Source organism: Magnolia sinica, chromosome 1, assembly GCF_029962835.1.
Source record: "Magnolia sinica isolate HGM2019 chromosome 1, MsV1, whole genome shotgun sequence".
Lineage (NCBI taxonomy): Eukaryota > Viridiplantae > Streptophyta > Magnoliopsida > Magnoliales > Magnoliaceae > Magnolia > Magnolia sinica.
In genome coordinates this window covers 116286462-116304619 of record NC_080573.1, presented here as the reverse complement: position 1 = coordinate 116304619, position 18158 = coordinate 116286462, and the positions used below count along the sequence as shown (strand labels likewise).

The window sequence follows — 18158 nt, the reverse complement described above, 5'->3', positions numbered from 1 at the left end:
ATAATTGGACATAGTTAATGCACAAATCAATGGTCATAATTGGATAGATTTATTGCACTAATCAACAGTCATAAATGGATAGATTTAATACACAAATCAACAGGCATAATTGGATAGATTTAATACACAAATCAACGGTCTGCTTTGCATAATTTGAATACACAAATAGACTGTGAATTGGGTAGAAGTGCAATTAGTTCACTGGACCATCTAAAGGCCGTGGGATTTGGACCTTGTGAGTAGATCTAGATCATGTAATGGCCTGGATGGATGGATTATGCATGTGTGTGGGTATGTGTGTATATGCATGATCGAGTGTACAAGTATGTGTATGAATGTACATGGGTAATTAGGTCGCCACTAAACTTTGAGTTATTACGTAACTTGTACCAACTCACTCCTTTTAACCAGCACGGTTCTTGGTCTTCATTGCACATGACCAAACCATGTAAGTCTAATTTCCCTCATCTTATTACCTATTGGTACTACTCGTAGGTTCCCTCGAATGTGTCCATTTCAAATTCTATCCTTGTCTTGCCACTCATTGATCCCAACATTCTTAGCTACACTCATCCTATGAAATGTTATTCTTTAATTGCCTAACATTCTAATGCAGGACATGAAATTTAAATATGATATGCAAGAATTCAGGCTTAGATTAGACTAGTGCAGAATGATCACATAATAATTCCACATCCCACACAAAAGTTCAAACATTCAAGTAAAGGGGAATCTGCACGGGTCCAGGCCTACACACGCTAGGACTGGATCAGTAAAATTATGGACCAAACAATGCCCAAAGGAAAATAGAAATCAACCACACATGCATAGCAATCAGTCCCTAATCCAAGGAATTCCCCAATTGCGATTCAAGGAACCCTAGGGTGAGAAAAGGGGCAAATCAATTAGAGATAATGCAATCTAGGGTTAGGGTTTATGAAATTAGGTATAAAAAGAGGAAAATAGGAAGAAAACCTGAACTTGGGACAGCTCCCACGTGCGGACAGCGGCCTAGGGCTTGGCGCATGTGCGCTCGAGGCTGGCCGCACGTGTGGTGGGGGCTGGAATTTCCAAACTGATTCCTTGACCTTGGTTGCCCTTGGGGGGGGGGGGGGGGACCTGAAACCCACCAAATTTCGTCACAATCCGATGTACGGTTGGGGCGCGGTGCTTCGTTAAAGTTTCAGCCCCGGGTTCTGGAACTGGCTTTAGAGAGATGAACAACTGCAAAACAAGCGGATTTGAAGCGAAGATGATCGTAAAATGGATGAAATAAGATAGAGGGGCGGATTGGGATAAACGTGGCTTCGCACCACGGTAGTTAGCCATTTGAAAAGGGAGGGCTTCACACTCACTTGAATTTTTCCGCAACTCAGAAACTCAGAGAGCAGAAAAATACGCTGAAATTTTTATTCAACTTCAATGAATCAACAGAACTACAAGGTGTGCCTATTTATAAGAAAACCCTATACCCTAAAACTCGCGTTTTGTGCGCAACCTATTACTTGGCGATGAAGTAAAATAAAATAAAAACTAATCTAAGAAATCTAAAGCGTTCATGATGTTCTAAATAACATAAATAAGCAAAACCTAAAATATAAACTTAATCCGACTAGTGGGTCATGATCATGAGATCCCATGATGGGCTTTACATGACTATTGGGCTCACTCTTTTGAGTCAAAACTCCGTCTTTTAACTAAGAGGCCCTCCTTGGGCGTCGTCATCGAGCCAGATCGATGATGGGACCCTCCTCCTTGCATAGGGGGGCGGCGTGCGTGCGCGTGTGCGCGTGATGTCCCCATTACATTCTATCCCATAAAGTATGGCTGGTCTTATACCTGGCCATAACATCCCTTTTGGTTGAGTGGTTCACAACAATCACATAAAACACCATAGGCACATCTACATTTCTTTCACCTAGCTTGAATTCTATAGGCAACATGCTTCTCATGTTAGACAGACTGAAATATACCTTGTATAGCTAGCATACCTTATATAGTTGGTTTTTCATATGTAGATGATTCTGATTTTATTTCTTTCCTTGTATAGATGTTGTAATCTCTATATATTCAACCCCTTTGGGTTGTCTCATATACACAAAAGCTTTCAGCTCCTCTCGGTTTACATGGTATCAGAGCTTCACTGATCCAAATCCGACACCACCTGTCAGATCCGACCACCCCTGTGTCATCCGGCCACCCCTGTTGCGTCGTCCGATCATCCCTCTGCTCGTCCAGCGCCATCTGCTGCTCGTCCCGCGCCCCTGTTGCAGATCCGACTACCCCCTGCTCTTCCGACCGCCCCTGTTGCAGATTCGGCCACTCTTTGCTTGTCCGACTGCCCCCTGTTGCAGATCCGACCACCCCCTGCGCGTCCGACCATCCCCTGTTGAAGATCCGACCACCCCCTGCCCGTCCGACCACCACTTCTCATCCATTCGCCCCTCTGCTCGTCTAGCGTCGCCCCTCTGCTCGTCCAGCGTCGTCTGGTCACCTCTATTGCTCGTTCTCTTCGAGTTCCAGCAACCTCATCCAGATCTGTTGCTCCCATCCAGATCTGTTGACAATCTGTAGCTGTTGCTGCTGCGTCGCCGGATCTACATTTTCCAGATCCAGAGGTCCTGTTGCTGTTCCTATTCCGCCAAGATCCAGATACTGCTACCCGTTGGGTATCTCCTGCTGTACGGTACACCTAAAACATTCTTCTGCTGCAACTCTTTGCGTGCTTTATATTAATTCCGATCAATGGACAAGAACTCATCACATACAGAGGCCCCAAGGTGTAGTTTTGATGGTACCAACTATTCACTATGGGCCATCCATTTTCAGAACTTCTTGAAGGGTCATGGTTTGTAGGGACTAATTGATGGATCTATTACTATTCCCACTTCTATGGATGCTGATAAATTGGCTGATTGGGAAATGAATAATGGACGGATTATTACCTGGATTCTCGATTCGGTCGATCGGTCCATTGCTGTTGGCCTCACACCTCATCGCACGGCTAAGGCAATGTGGGAGCATCTTCAGACAATTTATCAACAAAGTAATGCGGCCCGGTCATATCGTCTGGAACAGGATCTCGTTAACCTTACTCAGGGTGACGACAGTATTCAATCATTTTATTCTAAAATTGTCACAATTTGGACTGAGATGGCCTTGATGGATCCAATATTTCCTAATGACTTTAGGATTTTCCAAACTATGCGCAAGAGTGCGCAAGTTCGCCAATTTCTTATGAAACTGCGTCCGGAATTCGAGCATTGTCGAGCTGCTCTCTTGAACCGTAGCCCTACTCCTTCATTGAATTCGGTTATTAATGATCTATTGGCTGAGGAACAACGACTGAAAGTTCTATCACTTCCTTCCTCGACTTCGGGATCATCTGATATGGTGCTTGCTGTGTCCACCACTACACCAACACGTGGCTCCTCTCTTTTAACATGTCGCGGCTGCAACAAGGTGGGTCATGTTGTCGCTCAATGCAAAGAATGGTGCGCTTATTGTCGACGAACTGGTCATGGTATTCAAGACTGCCGTATACGTGCATATGCATCTTCTTCCGTCCATGGACGTGGTGGTCGTGGTTGTGGCCGTGGCCGTGGTCGTGCTCTTTCTGATACTGCCGTCACTATTACTTCCGAGTTGACTGTTACTGATTCTACATCTACTGTTTCTGCTGAAGGTCTTTCATCTCCGTTGACTCCTGCGATGCTCCAGCAAATCGTTCAGGCCCTTTCTGTAGCCGGTATGTCAGGTATATCCCATCTTCTACATGGTTCTTCAATTTGGGTGCTTCCAATCATATGACCGGTGCTGTATCCCATCTTTGTGGCATTCGTCCCTACACCGACAATCAGGCTATTTCTACTGCGGATGGCACTAGACTACCTATTCAGTCTGTTGGATCATTGACTTTCTCTCCTTCTGCTCATCGCCAGTTCACCCTTCGTGATGTGTTTCATGTCCTTAACCTCTCCTCCAATTTAATTTCAGTTGGTCAACTCACATCAAATAATTGCTTAGTCATATTTCTTCCCAACTGTTGTTTTGTGCAGGATCTGGTGACGGGGAAGGTACTTGGGAGGGGTAGGCGGCATGGTCGTCTGTACGTGCTGGATTTTGATCCATCTGTCACTCCGGCTCGTTGTTTCTTTTCTCCTTCTTCATCAGATATTTCTTCGGCAAATAAATTGTGAAACTATGGCACTTTCGCCTGGGTCATCCACATTCCGATCGGTTACTTCAGTTAATTTCATCTGGCATGTTAGGGAATATTTCTCTTAATAAAAATGATTTGGATTATTCTTGTTCTTCCTGTTGTCTTTCAAAAAGTAAGTGTATTCTCTTTTCTCTAAGTACTACAAAATCATCTTCTATGTTTGAACTTGTGCATACGGATGTCTGGGGTCCTTCACCAATTATGTCTCTCTCTGGGTTACGATACTATGTTATATTCATTAATGATTTCACACGTTACACTTGGATTTACTTTCTGCAATCGAAGTCACAGGTTTTTGAAAAATTCAAGTTATTTCACTCTATGGTGGAGACTCAATTTCGGGTTTCAGTTCAAACTCTCCGCTCTGACTCAGGGGGGGAATATGTCTCAACTGATTTTCGTACATTTCTTCAAGGGCATGGAATTATTCATTAAACCACCTGTTCTGATACTCCACAACAGAATGGGGTGGCTGAAAGAAAAAATCTTCATATTGTTGAAACTGCCAACACCCTGATGACAGCTATGAGTGTTCCTCGTTCTTTCTGGGCTGAAGCAATGTTACATTCTGTCTACTTGATTAACTGGATGCCAACCAAAGTTCTGAACAGTAAATCTCCTTATTCTGTTCTCACTGGCTTACCTCCTGCATATTCCATATTTCGTGTTTTTGGTTGTATCTGTTATGTTCACCTGGCTTCACGTGAACGTAACAAACTATCTCCAAAATCAGTCAAATGTATGTACTTGGGATTTGGAGAAACTCAGAAGGGTTTTCGATGTTATGATCCGGTTTCTCGTCGTGTTCAGGTTTCACGACATGTTGTTTGAGCACATTGCTTTTCATTCATCTCTTCCTCCTCCGCACACTCCAAACTCTCTTGGTCTAACTGCCTTTCCAGAAATTCCGTTTGCCTCAAGTACTCTCCCTCGTCCGTTGCAAATTTACTCACGTCGACCACGTACAGATCCACCACCTATTACTCAACCCGAACATACTGTACCCGTTGCTGATCCCGAACTTACCTCGATCCGTCGTTCCGCTCGTGAACATCGAGCGCCTGATCGGTTGATATGCTCTATGTCTGCCATGAATGCTACTCTGGATACCGTTTCTATTCCTACTTCATACTCTCAGACCACTCATGATTGTTGGAAGAAGGCTATGGCGAAGAACTTGCGGCATTGGAAGATAATCATACGTGGGACATTGTCACTCGACCTCCTGAAAAATAATTGGTAGCAAATGGATTTATTCGGTCAAACTCAAGTCTGATGGATCATTGGATCGATACAAGGCTCGACTTGTCGCTCAGGGATATAAACAGGAATACGGAATTGATTATGATGAGACTTTCGCTCCCGTGGCCAAGATGAAAACTGTTCGTACTCTTCTGGCTATATCTTCTGTTCGCTCATGGCCACTCGCTCAGATGGATGTGAAAAATGCCTTTGTTCATGGAGATCTTCAAGAAACCGTGTATTTGAAACCTCCTCCTGGCTCCTTAATCCTTGACAATAAGGTATGTCGCCTAAAGAAAGCCCTGTACGGCCTCAAACAGGCACCTCGGGCATGGTTCCAACGCTTTCACGATGTTGTTATGGGTGCTGGCTTTACTCAAAGTGGTCATGACCCATCCTTATTTTTGCGCATCACTGCTCACGGAATTGTCATTGTTCTGGTCTATGTTGACGACCTCCTACTGACTGGTAGCGATACTGCTGGCATCTCGGCTTTAAAGGAAGTTCTGCAATCCTCCTTCAAGATGAAAGACCTCGGCCATCTTACATACTTTCTTGAGCTTGAAATTTCACGTTCTAAACGTGGGATCCTGGTCAGCCAGCGTAAATATGCCAAGGATCTTCTCGCTTTGGCATCATTGACAGATCAGAAAACAGTTCAGACTCCCTTAGAACTTAACATTCATTATGGCCGCGACGATGGTGATCTACTTGCACAGCCCGACTTATACCGTCGTTTGGTTGGGAGTCTGGTTTACTTAACTATGACTCGCCCTGATATTGCCTATGTTGTCCAAGTCGTCAGTCAGTTTGTTTCTGCTCCTCGGACTCTTCATATGACTGCGGTGTTACGCATCATACGGTACCTACGTGGAACTCTAGATCGATCACTGTTCTTCTCCTCCACGGCGACTCTGGACCTTCGTGCTTATTCGGATGCTGATTGGGCTGGTTGCGCTCTCACACGAAGATCTACCACTGGCTACTGTGTTTTTCTCGGCACTTCTCTCATCTCTTGGAAGTGTAAGAAGCAGGCCATTGTTTCCAAATCAAGCACAGAAGCCGAGTATCGAGCGATGTCTGCTGCGTGTAGTGAGCTTGTTTGGTTACGTGGACTTCTTTCCGACTTGGGCATTCCTGTGCAGAATCCTACTCCACTCCATGTTGATAATCTCAGTGCCATTCAGATTGCCTCTAACCCGGTTTTTCATGAACGGACGAAGCATATTGAAGTTAACTGTCACTTTATCCGTGAGAAATTTCAGTCTGGGCTCATTTCTCTACCTCATGTTGCATCCCATGATCAGATTGCAGACATTTTCACTAAGTCCCTAACTTCTGCACGTCACTCATTTCTCGTTGGCAAACTATTACTTGTCGATGACCCGCATTAGTTTGAGGGGGGATGTTAGACAGACTGAAATATACCTTGTATAGCTAGCATACCTTATATAGTTGGTTTTCCATAGGTAGATGATTCTGATTTTATTTTTTTCCTTGTATAGATGTTGTAATCTCTATATATTCAACCCCTTTGGGTTGTCTCATATACACAAAAGCTTTCAGCTCCTCTCGGTTTACATCTCAATCTCTCCACTCTCATGAATTATTGACCCAAGATATTGAATCGTGGTCATTTTGGGAAACTTCTTGGTCAGCACTCCATGTACTCTGTTTTAATCCGTCTAATAATCCTTTGGATTCTAAAGCATCTCTGCATAAATCTAGCTTTGCATTTATGTCTCCCTCGTCTTGTTAATCAAAACTATGTCATCTATAAACAGCATACACCATGGGATCTCTTCCTGCAAATTCCTCAACTTGTCAATAACCAACACAAGAAAACAAAGCTACATGAATTGCAGAAATGGACACCCTTAACAATTAAAATAGAATGAAGGCCATACTCCCACTCGACTTCATGCATACCGCCATTACAATGCAAAGAAGCATCAATGCTTCAATATAGTTATAGTATTCTTGGGAATTGGAGACCATATAAGGCTGATTTCACCACCTTTGAACTTCTTAAAATGTCAATTGCCAAGATCTGCCATGTGTTCTTTGCAGTGACCACCATAGTCCTGCATTTTGCATGAATTATTGGCACTAACCTGCCTTGTGCAAATGATAAATGGGTTGACTCTTCAAAATGGGATGCATTTGGGAGCCAGCAAATTTCCATTGGGTTGGATGGCCATTTGTGCTGGTTTGAGGAGGATCTTCATTCTGCCCAATCAATTTTCCCCATTTTCCAGACACACCTTTCAAAAGCAATGTGGGTGCAGTGAATGTTGCGCTGATTGCTCATTTGTGTTTTTGTTTTCCAAATGCAACATTAAGTTCAGAAATGTTGGTTGTCAGGTGCTGACAAAAATCAGATTTGAGCGCTAGGCGATAGAATCATGACTCTGTAAAAAACTCGACCAGGACACGCTGGCAAACCGTATTCAAGCCTGTTTTGGAATGAGTATTTGAGCTCACATATATGGATGTCAAGCACCTCCTGACTGTGTCAGTAAATTGCAGGTAGTAAAGATGGAGAGCAAAGTCCTTAACTATTTGGGCTTTCAGCTGTCAACTCCCACAATAAAAACATTTCTCAGGTGAATTTAGCTTTTCAATGACAGTAGAGTTCTTACTGCCTTCTCATGGAGGTTTCTAATGTACTCCTCTCTCAATCTCTGATTGTAGGAGATTCATTCGAGTGGCACAAGCGGCTTACAAGGTATGATAGTTTGCCTCTCTAGTTCCGGACCAAAGTTTAGAGAAATGGAAGAGTTTGTAGTCTAAAGTTTTGCTTCATTACACCCTTACCTACCCACGAGGCTGCATGTGCTAACTTGGCACATGTGTGGAGCATCCAATCTATGCATCAAGTGGTCCCCACCATGCAGATGATCATCATCATCTAGGCCTTTCTCCACAACTCCTTGGAGTTGGCTGCAGATGATCTGGCCCAAAAAAAGGCTGCTCAGCTCATATGTTGGCCGCACATGTATGAAGACATTGGGACGGTTAAAAGGATCGCCAAGGTTCAACATTCAGCATGCAGGTTTGGTCCACCTGATGAGTGGACTGGCCTGTTTTCTTTTGGGCCAGATCATCCACATGGTGGTGACCACCTGATGGATGGCTCCAATATCTTACAAAGGTGCCACATTGCCATGTTTTTTTACCTATCCAAAAAAGAAAAGAACGGAAAGAAACGAAAAGAAAAACTGGTCTCAATGGTTCAGGTACTCCGCTTGCAGGTTCCGATGCTTGCCTTGGAGTTATTGGCTAATTATGTAGCAGAACTAACACTGGTGGAGTGTGAATTTCTCAAGTTCATTCCTTCCCTCATTGCTGCATCTGCTGTATTCCTTGCCAGATGGACACTGGATCAGTCTAACCATCCATGGGTTTGCGTTCATCTGTGCCTCTATTTCTTTTATCTGGATGTTGCTTAATCATATACACATCTCAAACATGAATCCTACATTTCTTGTAGAATTTGACTCTGGAGCATTATACATCTTACAAGGCATCAGATCTGAAAGATACAGTTCTTGCAATGCAAGAATTACAAATGAACACCAAAGGATGTCCTCTCAATGCCATACGCGAAAAGTATAGGCAACAAAAGGTAACTTATTGCATATAGGACTTTGCTCTAGTTAATTTCAGCTGCCTCAATCTCATTATATGATTTAAAGTTATTTTGTTTAAATTTAATAGCACATTTAGGAATAATAGTTATAAAATAGGGCTTTCTTGAATGGTCCGGTTCACATCTTTGTTTAAGAAATCACCAAGTGGATTTGGATTCTGAAACCTTAGCTTGGCTTTCTCCTTTTAGAATCTGGAAAAACTCAATTGAGTACTCTAGCTCATCCCAACACTTGAAAAACTAGATCCACTACTTGAAATTTTGGAATATCATCATCCTACTGAAGATATTTTTCACTTGAGAAACAAAATCTCTCGAGTACCCCATTCCTCAAGTCTGATTCATGTTTTGAGTTTAATAGTCATTTGAACAGTCTTATTCATTAATTCTAATGCTGTAACAACTTCAAAAACTGCTATAAATTCAGGTAGCATTTTCTATTTGATTTATTAAGTGGGGGTATCCTTGTGTTAACAGTTCAAATCTGTGGCGGCATTGTCTTCTCCAAAACTTCTTCAAACGCTCTTCTGACAACTGACAGTGGATTCCAACTCTAACAGTCAGTGGACTAGTGAGCTGTCTCATTATCTGAATTTTGGTAACTCTCCATTTCATGTGACCTGACATCTATTGGTCTCTCTCCATCCAGTTTTTCTGGTCAAGTTTCTGTTAATGCTGCTGTTTGTAGCTTTTTATCAGGATCTCGTTCTTCCAAACCTTGTAAGATGATAAGTTGAAACTATAAAGCGGAATGGCTAACTATTTCAAGCTTTTCAAGCCCATGTAATGTCAACTGCCATTCGGCTGATATTAAAGTCGGCTGTAAGAAGGGAATGTAACTATGTGGAGGTAATTTTTGCACCCTGAGTCTCATTGAGTTTCTAAATCTACATTATACTCTTTTATTGGGTAATCTTCTATAAGTAGACTCTCGTTCTCCCTTAAAACTTGATCATTACCGACTATTATCATTATTCAACGATGGCTATGATGATACCACGATATGTTTTGGAGAAAACCAAGAGAAATCATCACACATAACAGAACTCCATATTGATGAGGTTTTCATTATTACAAACTCTAAAGAAAGCAACAATATATATTCACGAAGGAAGAGAACGATGTACAAGATTACCCCTATATAGATCTAGTCATCCAACATGGGTCAAGGGGTAAAATAGGAAAAATATAATACATACAATAATACGAACATAATATAAACAGAGGGGGTAGACCCTTTCACCATGGCCATCCAGCCGTACGGCCCAGCCATTTGTGGTACGTGTGGCATGTGCAACCATATATGTCTAACAACAATAACAACAACATTATTGCTACTGCTACCAATGTTTTAAATAGCTAATAGTGTGTAGCATAGGGTTCACCCCTCTGAAGAGTGAGGCATAAAGCTACACGCTACTTTTGGATTTTTAATCAAGGTTGCACTTGGGTGCACCAATTTCATGATATTTTGCATCACATTAGATTGATTAACAATGAATTTTAGTAAAATTTCATGATATTTGGTGCAACCAAACCCAACCTTATATTTTTTTACTAAAAGCATTGAAAGATTGATTAATTTTTATTGAAAATAGAAAAATGGAACAAGTCATTGAAAATGCTAATTTATTTGAATGTTGTGTTAAAATATAACATATACTACGCAGTGTGCAGCGTAGGATATGTAGCATGTAGCATATACAACGTGAGCTACATGTGATCCGGGCTATTTTCATGAGCTATGCAGCGTAAGCTACACGCTACATAGCATAGCTATTTAAAATACTGGCTGCTGCTGCTGCTACTAGTAGGGATAACTGTAAACACCTTTTTTTTTTTTAACACATGCACTCACACCCTACACACACCCATGCACTCACACTGCAGCGGGTTTTCACCACAATGGGTACTCGAACCCATGTCCTCGTGTTGTTGTAGGTGCCTCCCCTCTGTTACAGATTTTAGAGGAATCTATACCAAATGAGAGAAAAACACCCTTGTTTGAGGACTTCATTTTGTGTGCGTGTGCGACACATCATTATGTATAAATGACAAAAGTGGTCTTCATTTTGTGCGCGTGTTTGACACATTTATGTATAAATGGCATCTAACTTGTTAGGTAGGTTCATTCTCCCATAAATATTGGACACCCAAAAGGTCAGGCTAATCCTATTATCAGGTATGTCCTCGTGTTATTGTAGGTGCCTCCCCTCTGTTACAGATTTTAGAGGAATCTATACCAAATGAGAGAAATACCTTTGTTTGAGGACTTCATTTTGTGTGCGTGTGCCACACATCATTATGTATAAATGGTAAAAGTGGTCTTCATTTTGTGTGCCAACACATTTATGTATAAATGAAATCTAACTTGTTAGGTAGGTTTGTTCTACCATAAATATTGGACACCCAAAATGTCAGGCTAATCTGATTATCAGGTGGTCCATACCATAGATAACAATTGGCAACCACCCAAGAACCTCAAAGTTCACATGGCTGTTGTCAGCTGATGGTTGGATCAGCTTGATTTTTGCGGTGTCCCAATTTCATGAAGCAACCATGTAGAAATGGGTAGGATGACATGCACACATACAACTAGTTGCGTATGAGACAATGGTAAAATGGTCAATTGCTCAAAGATAATGGTCTTATTTACTTAGATCGGAGGTAATAAAGAGGGGAGGTGTTTGTAGTTGTCATGAAACGAAGTGGATGTGTTTACAATCTGCTCCACGACCGCAACCTGTTCTACTTCAATAGCCACACTCCTTTTTTGATTCACCGCGTCTCGGGTGGTGAATGAGCCGGGTGTGTTGGTTTTGGGCCTTTGGTCCAAGATCTTCAAATGTTTTTACCGGGCCTATTTAGTACTTTTCTCAGCCCAGGCCTAGACAATTTACACCACTGTTGTATTGAAAATAAACGGCTGAGAAACGTTATCTACATGTTAGTAAATGTTATCTAGATAAACAAATTGATTATAAAAATAAAATAAATCATGAATGGGTCCTTCAAATAATCATGCGTTTCGAACCATTCATGCTATAGTTGTTTTCCCTGCTGTTGCTCTAAACCTTTCTCGACCATCCATAAAGGCCAGTGACGTGTGGGGTTGTTAATTGTTATGATGAAACTCTTACCCAATTTTGTAGGATTGTTCATCTGATAGGTGGCCCACTGTTTGGATGGTCTGGATGGTTTGCCATCTGCGCCGATCGATGGTTTATATGGTTGGTACCAATGTTTAAGTGGTGCCTGACGTGCGCCGAGCTCCTAATCCTCGGATGAGCCACATCAGCATTTGTGCAACAAATCTCCTCCAACCTTTCCACATCTGTTCTTCTCCAATTGGGAATAAAAATAATGATAGAATCTTCCCATTGGACGCTTGGGATTTGTCCAGTTGATGTGGCTCCTCCGAGGCCCACGAGACAGACCTACTAGTAGGTCTAGTATAGTTCTCAGTTCTTCAATTTCTGTAAGTCGGTCCACCAGAAGGGCCGCAATCTTGGATGAGGCCGGCGCCGCACCTAATCCGGTCTCGACCTGCCAAAGGCTTTCGCTGGAACTTATTGCAATAGAAGTTAGGTGGGGCCCATGTTGATGTTTGTGGGAAATCTACTCCATGCATTCGTTTTTTCAGATCATGTGAGGACAAGATCCCGAAATAAGGCAGATCCAAAACTCAAGTGGGCCACCGCCCACCGGCAGAAAACAGTGAGAGTTAAACTTCCACCGTTGAAACATTCGTGAGGGTACGGATGTTTTGGATTAGAATAATATTTTTGTATTTTCAGCTCATCCAGGAATGACCTCATAAGTGGGATGGATGGCATATAAAAATTACAGTGGACTCCAAGGAGGTTTCAACGGTAGGCATTTCTCTAACACTTTTTTTCCTATGGTGTGGCCCACTTAATTTTGTATCTACTTGAGTCTGGGTTCATGTCTTGACATGATCTGGCAAAATGTCAAAATGGATGTAGCAGGTGGATTTCTCACAAATACGACTGTTGGCCTCGCCAGCTTCCCGAGCTCATCCCGAGCAGGACCCATCATATCAACGGTTTGGATCACTGGACCATTAGCTCCCTTTTATACAAATGCCAAAGCCCGAGATTCCGTATGATATTGATACTTACACGTGCAAATTTGATTTCCTTTTACTTTCCTTGCCTTGTCAAACCTGGAGTCAGCCAAGCTTGAACGCCTTTCCATTCCTCTTGTCCAAAGGACAGCTTTCATCCGTCAATCAACGTACCAGTCGTTATTCATTTCAAATCTAAAGTCCATGTGGCTAATTGGTTTTCTGCACCGCTCATTTAGTGGGCCCCGCCTTCGAACGACCTATGCTAGAAAAAAACACACAGAACACTTAGTTCTAGCTGTCGATTTCTGGCATTGAAATGGACACTGAAGATCAAAAATTTCAAATGGTCCAGATTGAAAAAAAAAAAAAAACATAAGTCTACTATAATAACTGCTATTATTTTCAATCACCTAGGGCCAGTCATAGCAAGATTCTTCGCTTGGACGGCTCATATTCATCCTACTATACAAGCAAATGCACGATGACGTGGCAACGGACCATGACTGGTTAGTTGCGCAATGGCCTGTATCCTGCTCTAAAGCAACAAGAGAAAATGCAATTAGCGTAGAAATCCGAAATGACACGGACGTTTGGTGTATACGCGCTTGTCTTCCCCCACCAATACGTAAGTGGAGATCCAGCGCAGTGACATCCTACATTCAGTGTATACGCGTCCGGATTAGATAAGACAAAAGAGTCACGTCTCCTTGGAAATTCTAGGGCCATCTAGCCCAGTCCGGGTAAAAGGAGCCGGTTCTAGGTCTCCAACCACGAAGGGCAGTTTCGTCATGTATTTACACGTGGCGCGTTTATAAGATCTTTGCCACCTTGGAGAGGTCGGCGACGTACCGACGGTGAGCATGAGTCATCCATTTTTAATGCTGGACGCGGCTTACGTGACAGTTCTATCCTTGAAGCGAGAAGAACTTTGATACTCCGGCAGAGGGTGATGGATGGTACGCAGGCACTTAAAAATTGCATACGTGGCATATTCTAACTAAACGGTTCAAATTATTGTTTCTAGTCATGATTTAGCATGAATTAAAAGAAATTTACGATTCTTTTATCGAACGGTTGGATATGAAAAATCCAATGGTCATATTTCAACGATCAAGTGTCCACGACTCAAGAGGTTAGAATTGTTCAGTGGATCTGATTTTGGGACTGTGAGTCAGCCACACCGTGTTATGTTATTTAGTCGGCTTACTTTGAGTTATTAGATTCCATGTGTACGATTTTGAGTGCATGCGTATCAAGTGTCATACACAGCCCGAGTATAATATAACTAACCATTTTTAAGAGAAATTAAGAAATTAATTAAGGATGCAAAAAAGTTTGGTACTCTACGAATTATTAAAACTCATGCACATGCACCTGGAAATTTACACGTGGAATGAATGTAGATCAATCTAAACCGTAAAAACCGTGGGATTAACTGTGGATTAATAAGGAACTAAAATACACGTACTTTCTGACTAATCGTTAGATATTTGATTAACGGTTACAATGGAAAATAGTCAACCGTTAGAGTTCAACAGAAGAATGTCCGTTAATCACATATTATTCCGCTTCAATAAATGAAAATTTCCATTTATAACTCATCTACAGTTATTTCCTATGATTTGGGCCGTTTAATTCGAGTTACAATGTCTGCCTGGTCCACAATCGCATTCTTTCGGAGTATCCAACTCGTGGTTTTTTAAGTGGTGGTGACACATTCTCCACACATGTGATGTATATGATACGGAAATCAGGACCGTCCAAACTACATGATACGTGGTGGATGTATAATAACAGGAAAATCCCAGAAATCGGATGATTTTAAAAACCAAACTGGTAGCTATTGTAAATTTCGAGAATTCAACGGAAAAAATCCAACGGTTAATATTGTTCACTACGTGTTATCCTAGAGATACGGACGAGGATTGCTTCCTCCCCCGGTTTCCAGACGGGCGAGGGTAGGACGCAATCCGCGTCCCCTCAGACGTGTTCTTTCGACACGAGGCGGATTTCCTGCGAAAGCCTTCAGCAGGTAGTTGTGCGCTGGAAATTTATGTGGGCCCACCGTGATGTTTTTCAGGAATCCACGCCGTTTATCCGTTTTGTGGGAAGCGGATTGACTGGTGTACCCACACTACCTATATAGCTGGTGTAGATACGTTTCGTTCAAAGACGAGCGCTGACACTCCTCGTGCTCTGAGTTGTACGAACGGTTCAAAGGAGATCAAAGTGACACGGCCCCACAATAATATATTTATTATATCCACACCGTTCATCCATTTTTTTTCAAGATCATTTCAAAGCATTAGCAAAAAAAATGAATCAGACCCAAAGCTCAAATGTACTTCACCAAAAATAGCAGTTGGGATAATGATTTTCACTATTAAAAAATTCGTAGGTCCTACCATAACATTTATTTTCCGTCCAATCTTCTTATAAGGTCACAAATACCTGTGTTATGGGAAGATCCAAGTACCTTCTAGACTCCGAGGTCCGACACTGTTCAAAACTGATTGGAGACACGTGAATGAATCTAAGATTACGAGAACGATAGGAAGGAAAGACTCCCGGCTCGGCCTTAGTTACGCTTTTACTCCGAGGCTTCGGTTAGGTGAGCTAGGACCGGCGCTGTCAGCTCGGAGTGGTCTAATGCCGAGGGCTCAGAGCAGTCTAATACCGAGGTAGTCGGTTTGAGGCTCTGATCAAAATCCTACTACTACGTGATTAGCGGCAGTTGTGCAACCGCCTATGTCTACACATTCACCAACCACCAAGTAACCGCCCATGCCAACTCACCCGTAGTACGCTGCTACTGGCAAAGGGCGCGCCGAGTATCGTGAACACACCCATCCTAGGTGAAGGGTATAAATAGTATATCATAATGAGAAGATAGGTACACAATATCTCGCACTCTCCCTCTACAAACGAAATTAGACCCAGATTCCTTTGACCTGATTTAGGCATCGGAGGGTCCCCTGCTTAGACCAGGGTCTCCTTTGCTCATTGTGATTGTGCAGGTCCAAGACGTCGAAGCGGCTCAGAGTTCAGTAGTCTGAATGGAGAGTCACCTAGATTTCGCCAGCAACATTTTTGGCGCCGTCTATGGGAACCTGATACAAAAAGTCAGTTCTCTATTCTTGAGTACAATGGCGAGAGGAAAGAAGAAATCTGCAGCTGTGGAGCCTGAGCCGAACGAACAGACTCGGTCCTCTTCGTTACTTCATGCTGAGTCTGCTCCAGGGCCGTCTCAACGCTCCCGTAATCAGGCAAGCAAGTATCAAACTATGCAAAGCGAGATACAAGCCTTGCGCGAGGAAATGAACCAGATAAAACAACGACAGGAGCAGCAGTTGCAGCCGTCTCCTGTCCAGGAAATAGTCGGACCGGTGGTCGAAGTCCAGTCTGCATCGTGGAATATGAGACCTGAGGGGTCTTAGCATCAATCCGCTCGGGCGCCAGCCTCAATCTAGAACCCTCCCCCGACCCAAGACCGAGTTCCAACTCAGAATGCAATGACCCGAGTTCTAACGAACGTTTCGGTCACCTCAGCGCTGCCACCGACGGATCTCCGTCATGCGATAGAAAGGAGGAGGGGAAGGAGAACCCCTGAAGAGGAAGCCACGCAAGAGATAGTAGCGGAAAACAAAGATTCATGGGAGACACAGTTTGTGGAGCTTAACAACAAGATTCTGATGCTAGAAAAGAATCAGCAGCCGTCATCAGTCCCGATCGCCGTCTAAGCGATGATGGAAGAGATCGAACCTCCCTTCACCTCTGCGATCATGAGCGAGGTGATACCACAGAGGTTCCGGATACCTCCCGTCATCCAGTACTCTGGGTCTGGCGACCCGTCCGAGCATGTGGAGGCTTATCGCTCGTGGATGTAAATCCAAACAATGACGGATGCAATGATGTGCAAGGGATTTTCGATCACACTCATAGGATCCACTCGGATTTGGTACCATCAGCTCAAACCCAACTCCATTGGTTCTTTTGTAGAGCTCAGCCGATTATTCCTTACCCAATTCATAAGCGGTAAGAAGAGTCGGAAACCGAATACTCACCTGTTCACCATCAAGCAAGGGCCTAAGGAGTCATTGAAGGATTACATTGCCCGTTTCAATAAAGAGGCATTACAGGTGGAAGACTACGACGACAAGATGACGCTCTCTGTCGTGTTCAGTGGTTTGAAAGAAGGGAAGTTCACATTCTCCATTGGAAAGAATCCGCTGAATACGTTAGCCGAGCTCGTCACCAGAGCTCAAAAATATACTAATGCTGAGGAATTCTCCAATGCTCGCAAAAATGTTCAAGTAGCAGACCCAACTGGCAAGGGGAAGAGGTCGATGAACGAAGAACCCCAGCCGTCCAGTAAAAGACCCGACGACCGCGCTTCTCGTGATCGTCGTCCGAGCAGGAAACCAGAGGGTAAATTCCGTTCCTACACTCCCCTCAACACATCTACCAAGAAAATTTTGCTGGACATCAGATGGCAAAAACTCCTGAATTGGCCTGTTTATATGAAGGTCGACCCGGATCACCGAGACAAGCGCAAGTATTGTCGCTTCCATCGAGACCACGACCACAATATAGCTGATAGCGTGGATCTTAAAGATGAGATCGAGACTCTTATCCGTAAGGGTTATCTAGGCCGGTATACCAAAGAAGAGAGGGTCTTTCGGAGAGAAGAACGAGAATAGCCGAATAACACTGCAGAAGAGCAGACTGAAATCCATACCATCTTTGGTAGTTCATCCGGTGGAGGAGATTCAAACAGGGCTTGAAAAGCCCATTCTCGGTAGTCTGATCCGGAACACTACATCCACATGACCAAGCGGCCGAGCAAGGAACTTTGGGTTAGCCCGTGCAATCTAACCTTCATGGAAGACAATGCGCGTGGAATCCAGCATCCACACGACGATGCCTTATTGGTTACTATATCATAGCCAACC

The 18158-nt window shown here is 43.2% G+C and overlaps 2 protein-coding genes across 2 annotated transcripts in view; both read left to right on the top strand.

Annotated features, from left to right (window-relative positions):
* The window catches only part of LOC131255224 (cyclin-A2-1-like), a 60368-nt gene extending 50339 nt beyond the window's left edge, over window positions 1–10029 (top strand). The window contains exons 8-12 of the mRNA XM_058255920.1: window positions 7994–8070; window positions 8159–8192; window positions 8719–8868; window positions 8958–9092; window positions 9594–10029. Of these exons, the coding sequence (XP_058111903.1) occupies window positions 7994–8070; window positions 8159–8192; window positions 8719–8868; window positions 8958–9092; window positions 9594–9647 (450 nt within the window). The 3' untranslated portion in view covers window positions 9648–10029. The remainder of the gene's footprint in view (window positions 1–7993; window positions 8071–8158; window positions 8193–8718; window positions 8869–8957; window positions 9093–9593) is intronic.
* Window positions 10030–17102: 7073 nt separating this feature from the next.
* On the top strand, window positions 17103–17906 carry LOC131248560 (uncharacterized). Its single transcript, XM_058248903.1, has one exon. It carries the CDS (start codon window positions 17103–17105, stop codon window positions 17904–17906), a length of 804 nt encoding a protein of 267 aa, XP_058104886.1.
* Window positions 17907–18158: the final 252 nt, after the last annotated feature.

What these genes read in the sequence shown, in the direction of transcription:
- LOC131248560 (XM_058248903.1), top strand. Translation starts at nt 17,103, where the DNA reads ATGACGGATGCAATGATGTGCAAGGGATTTTCGATCACACTCATAGGA.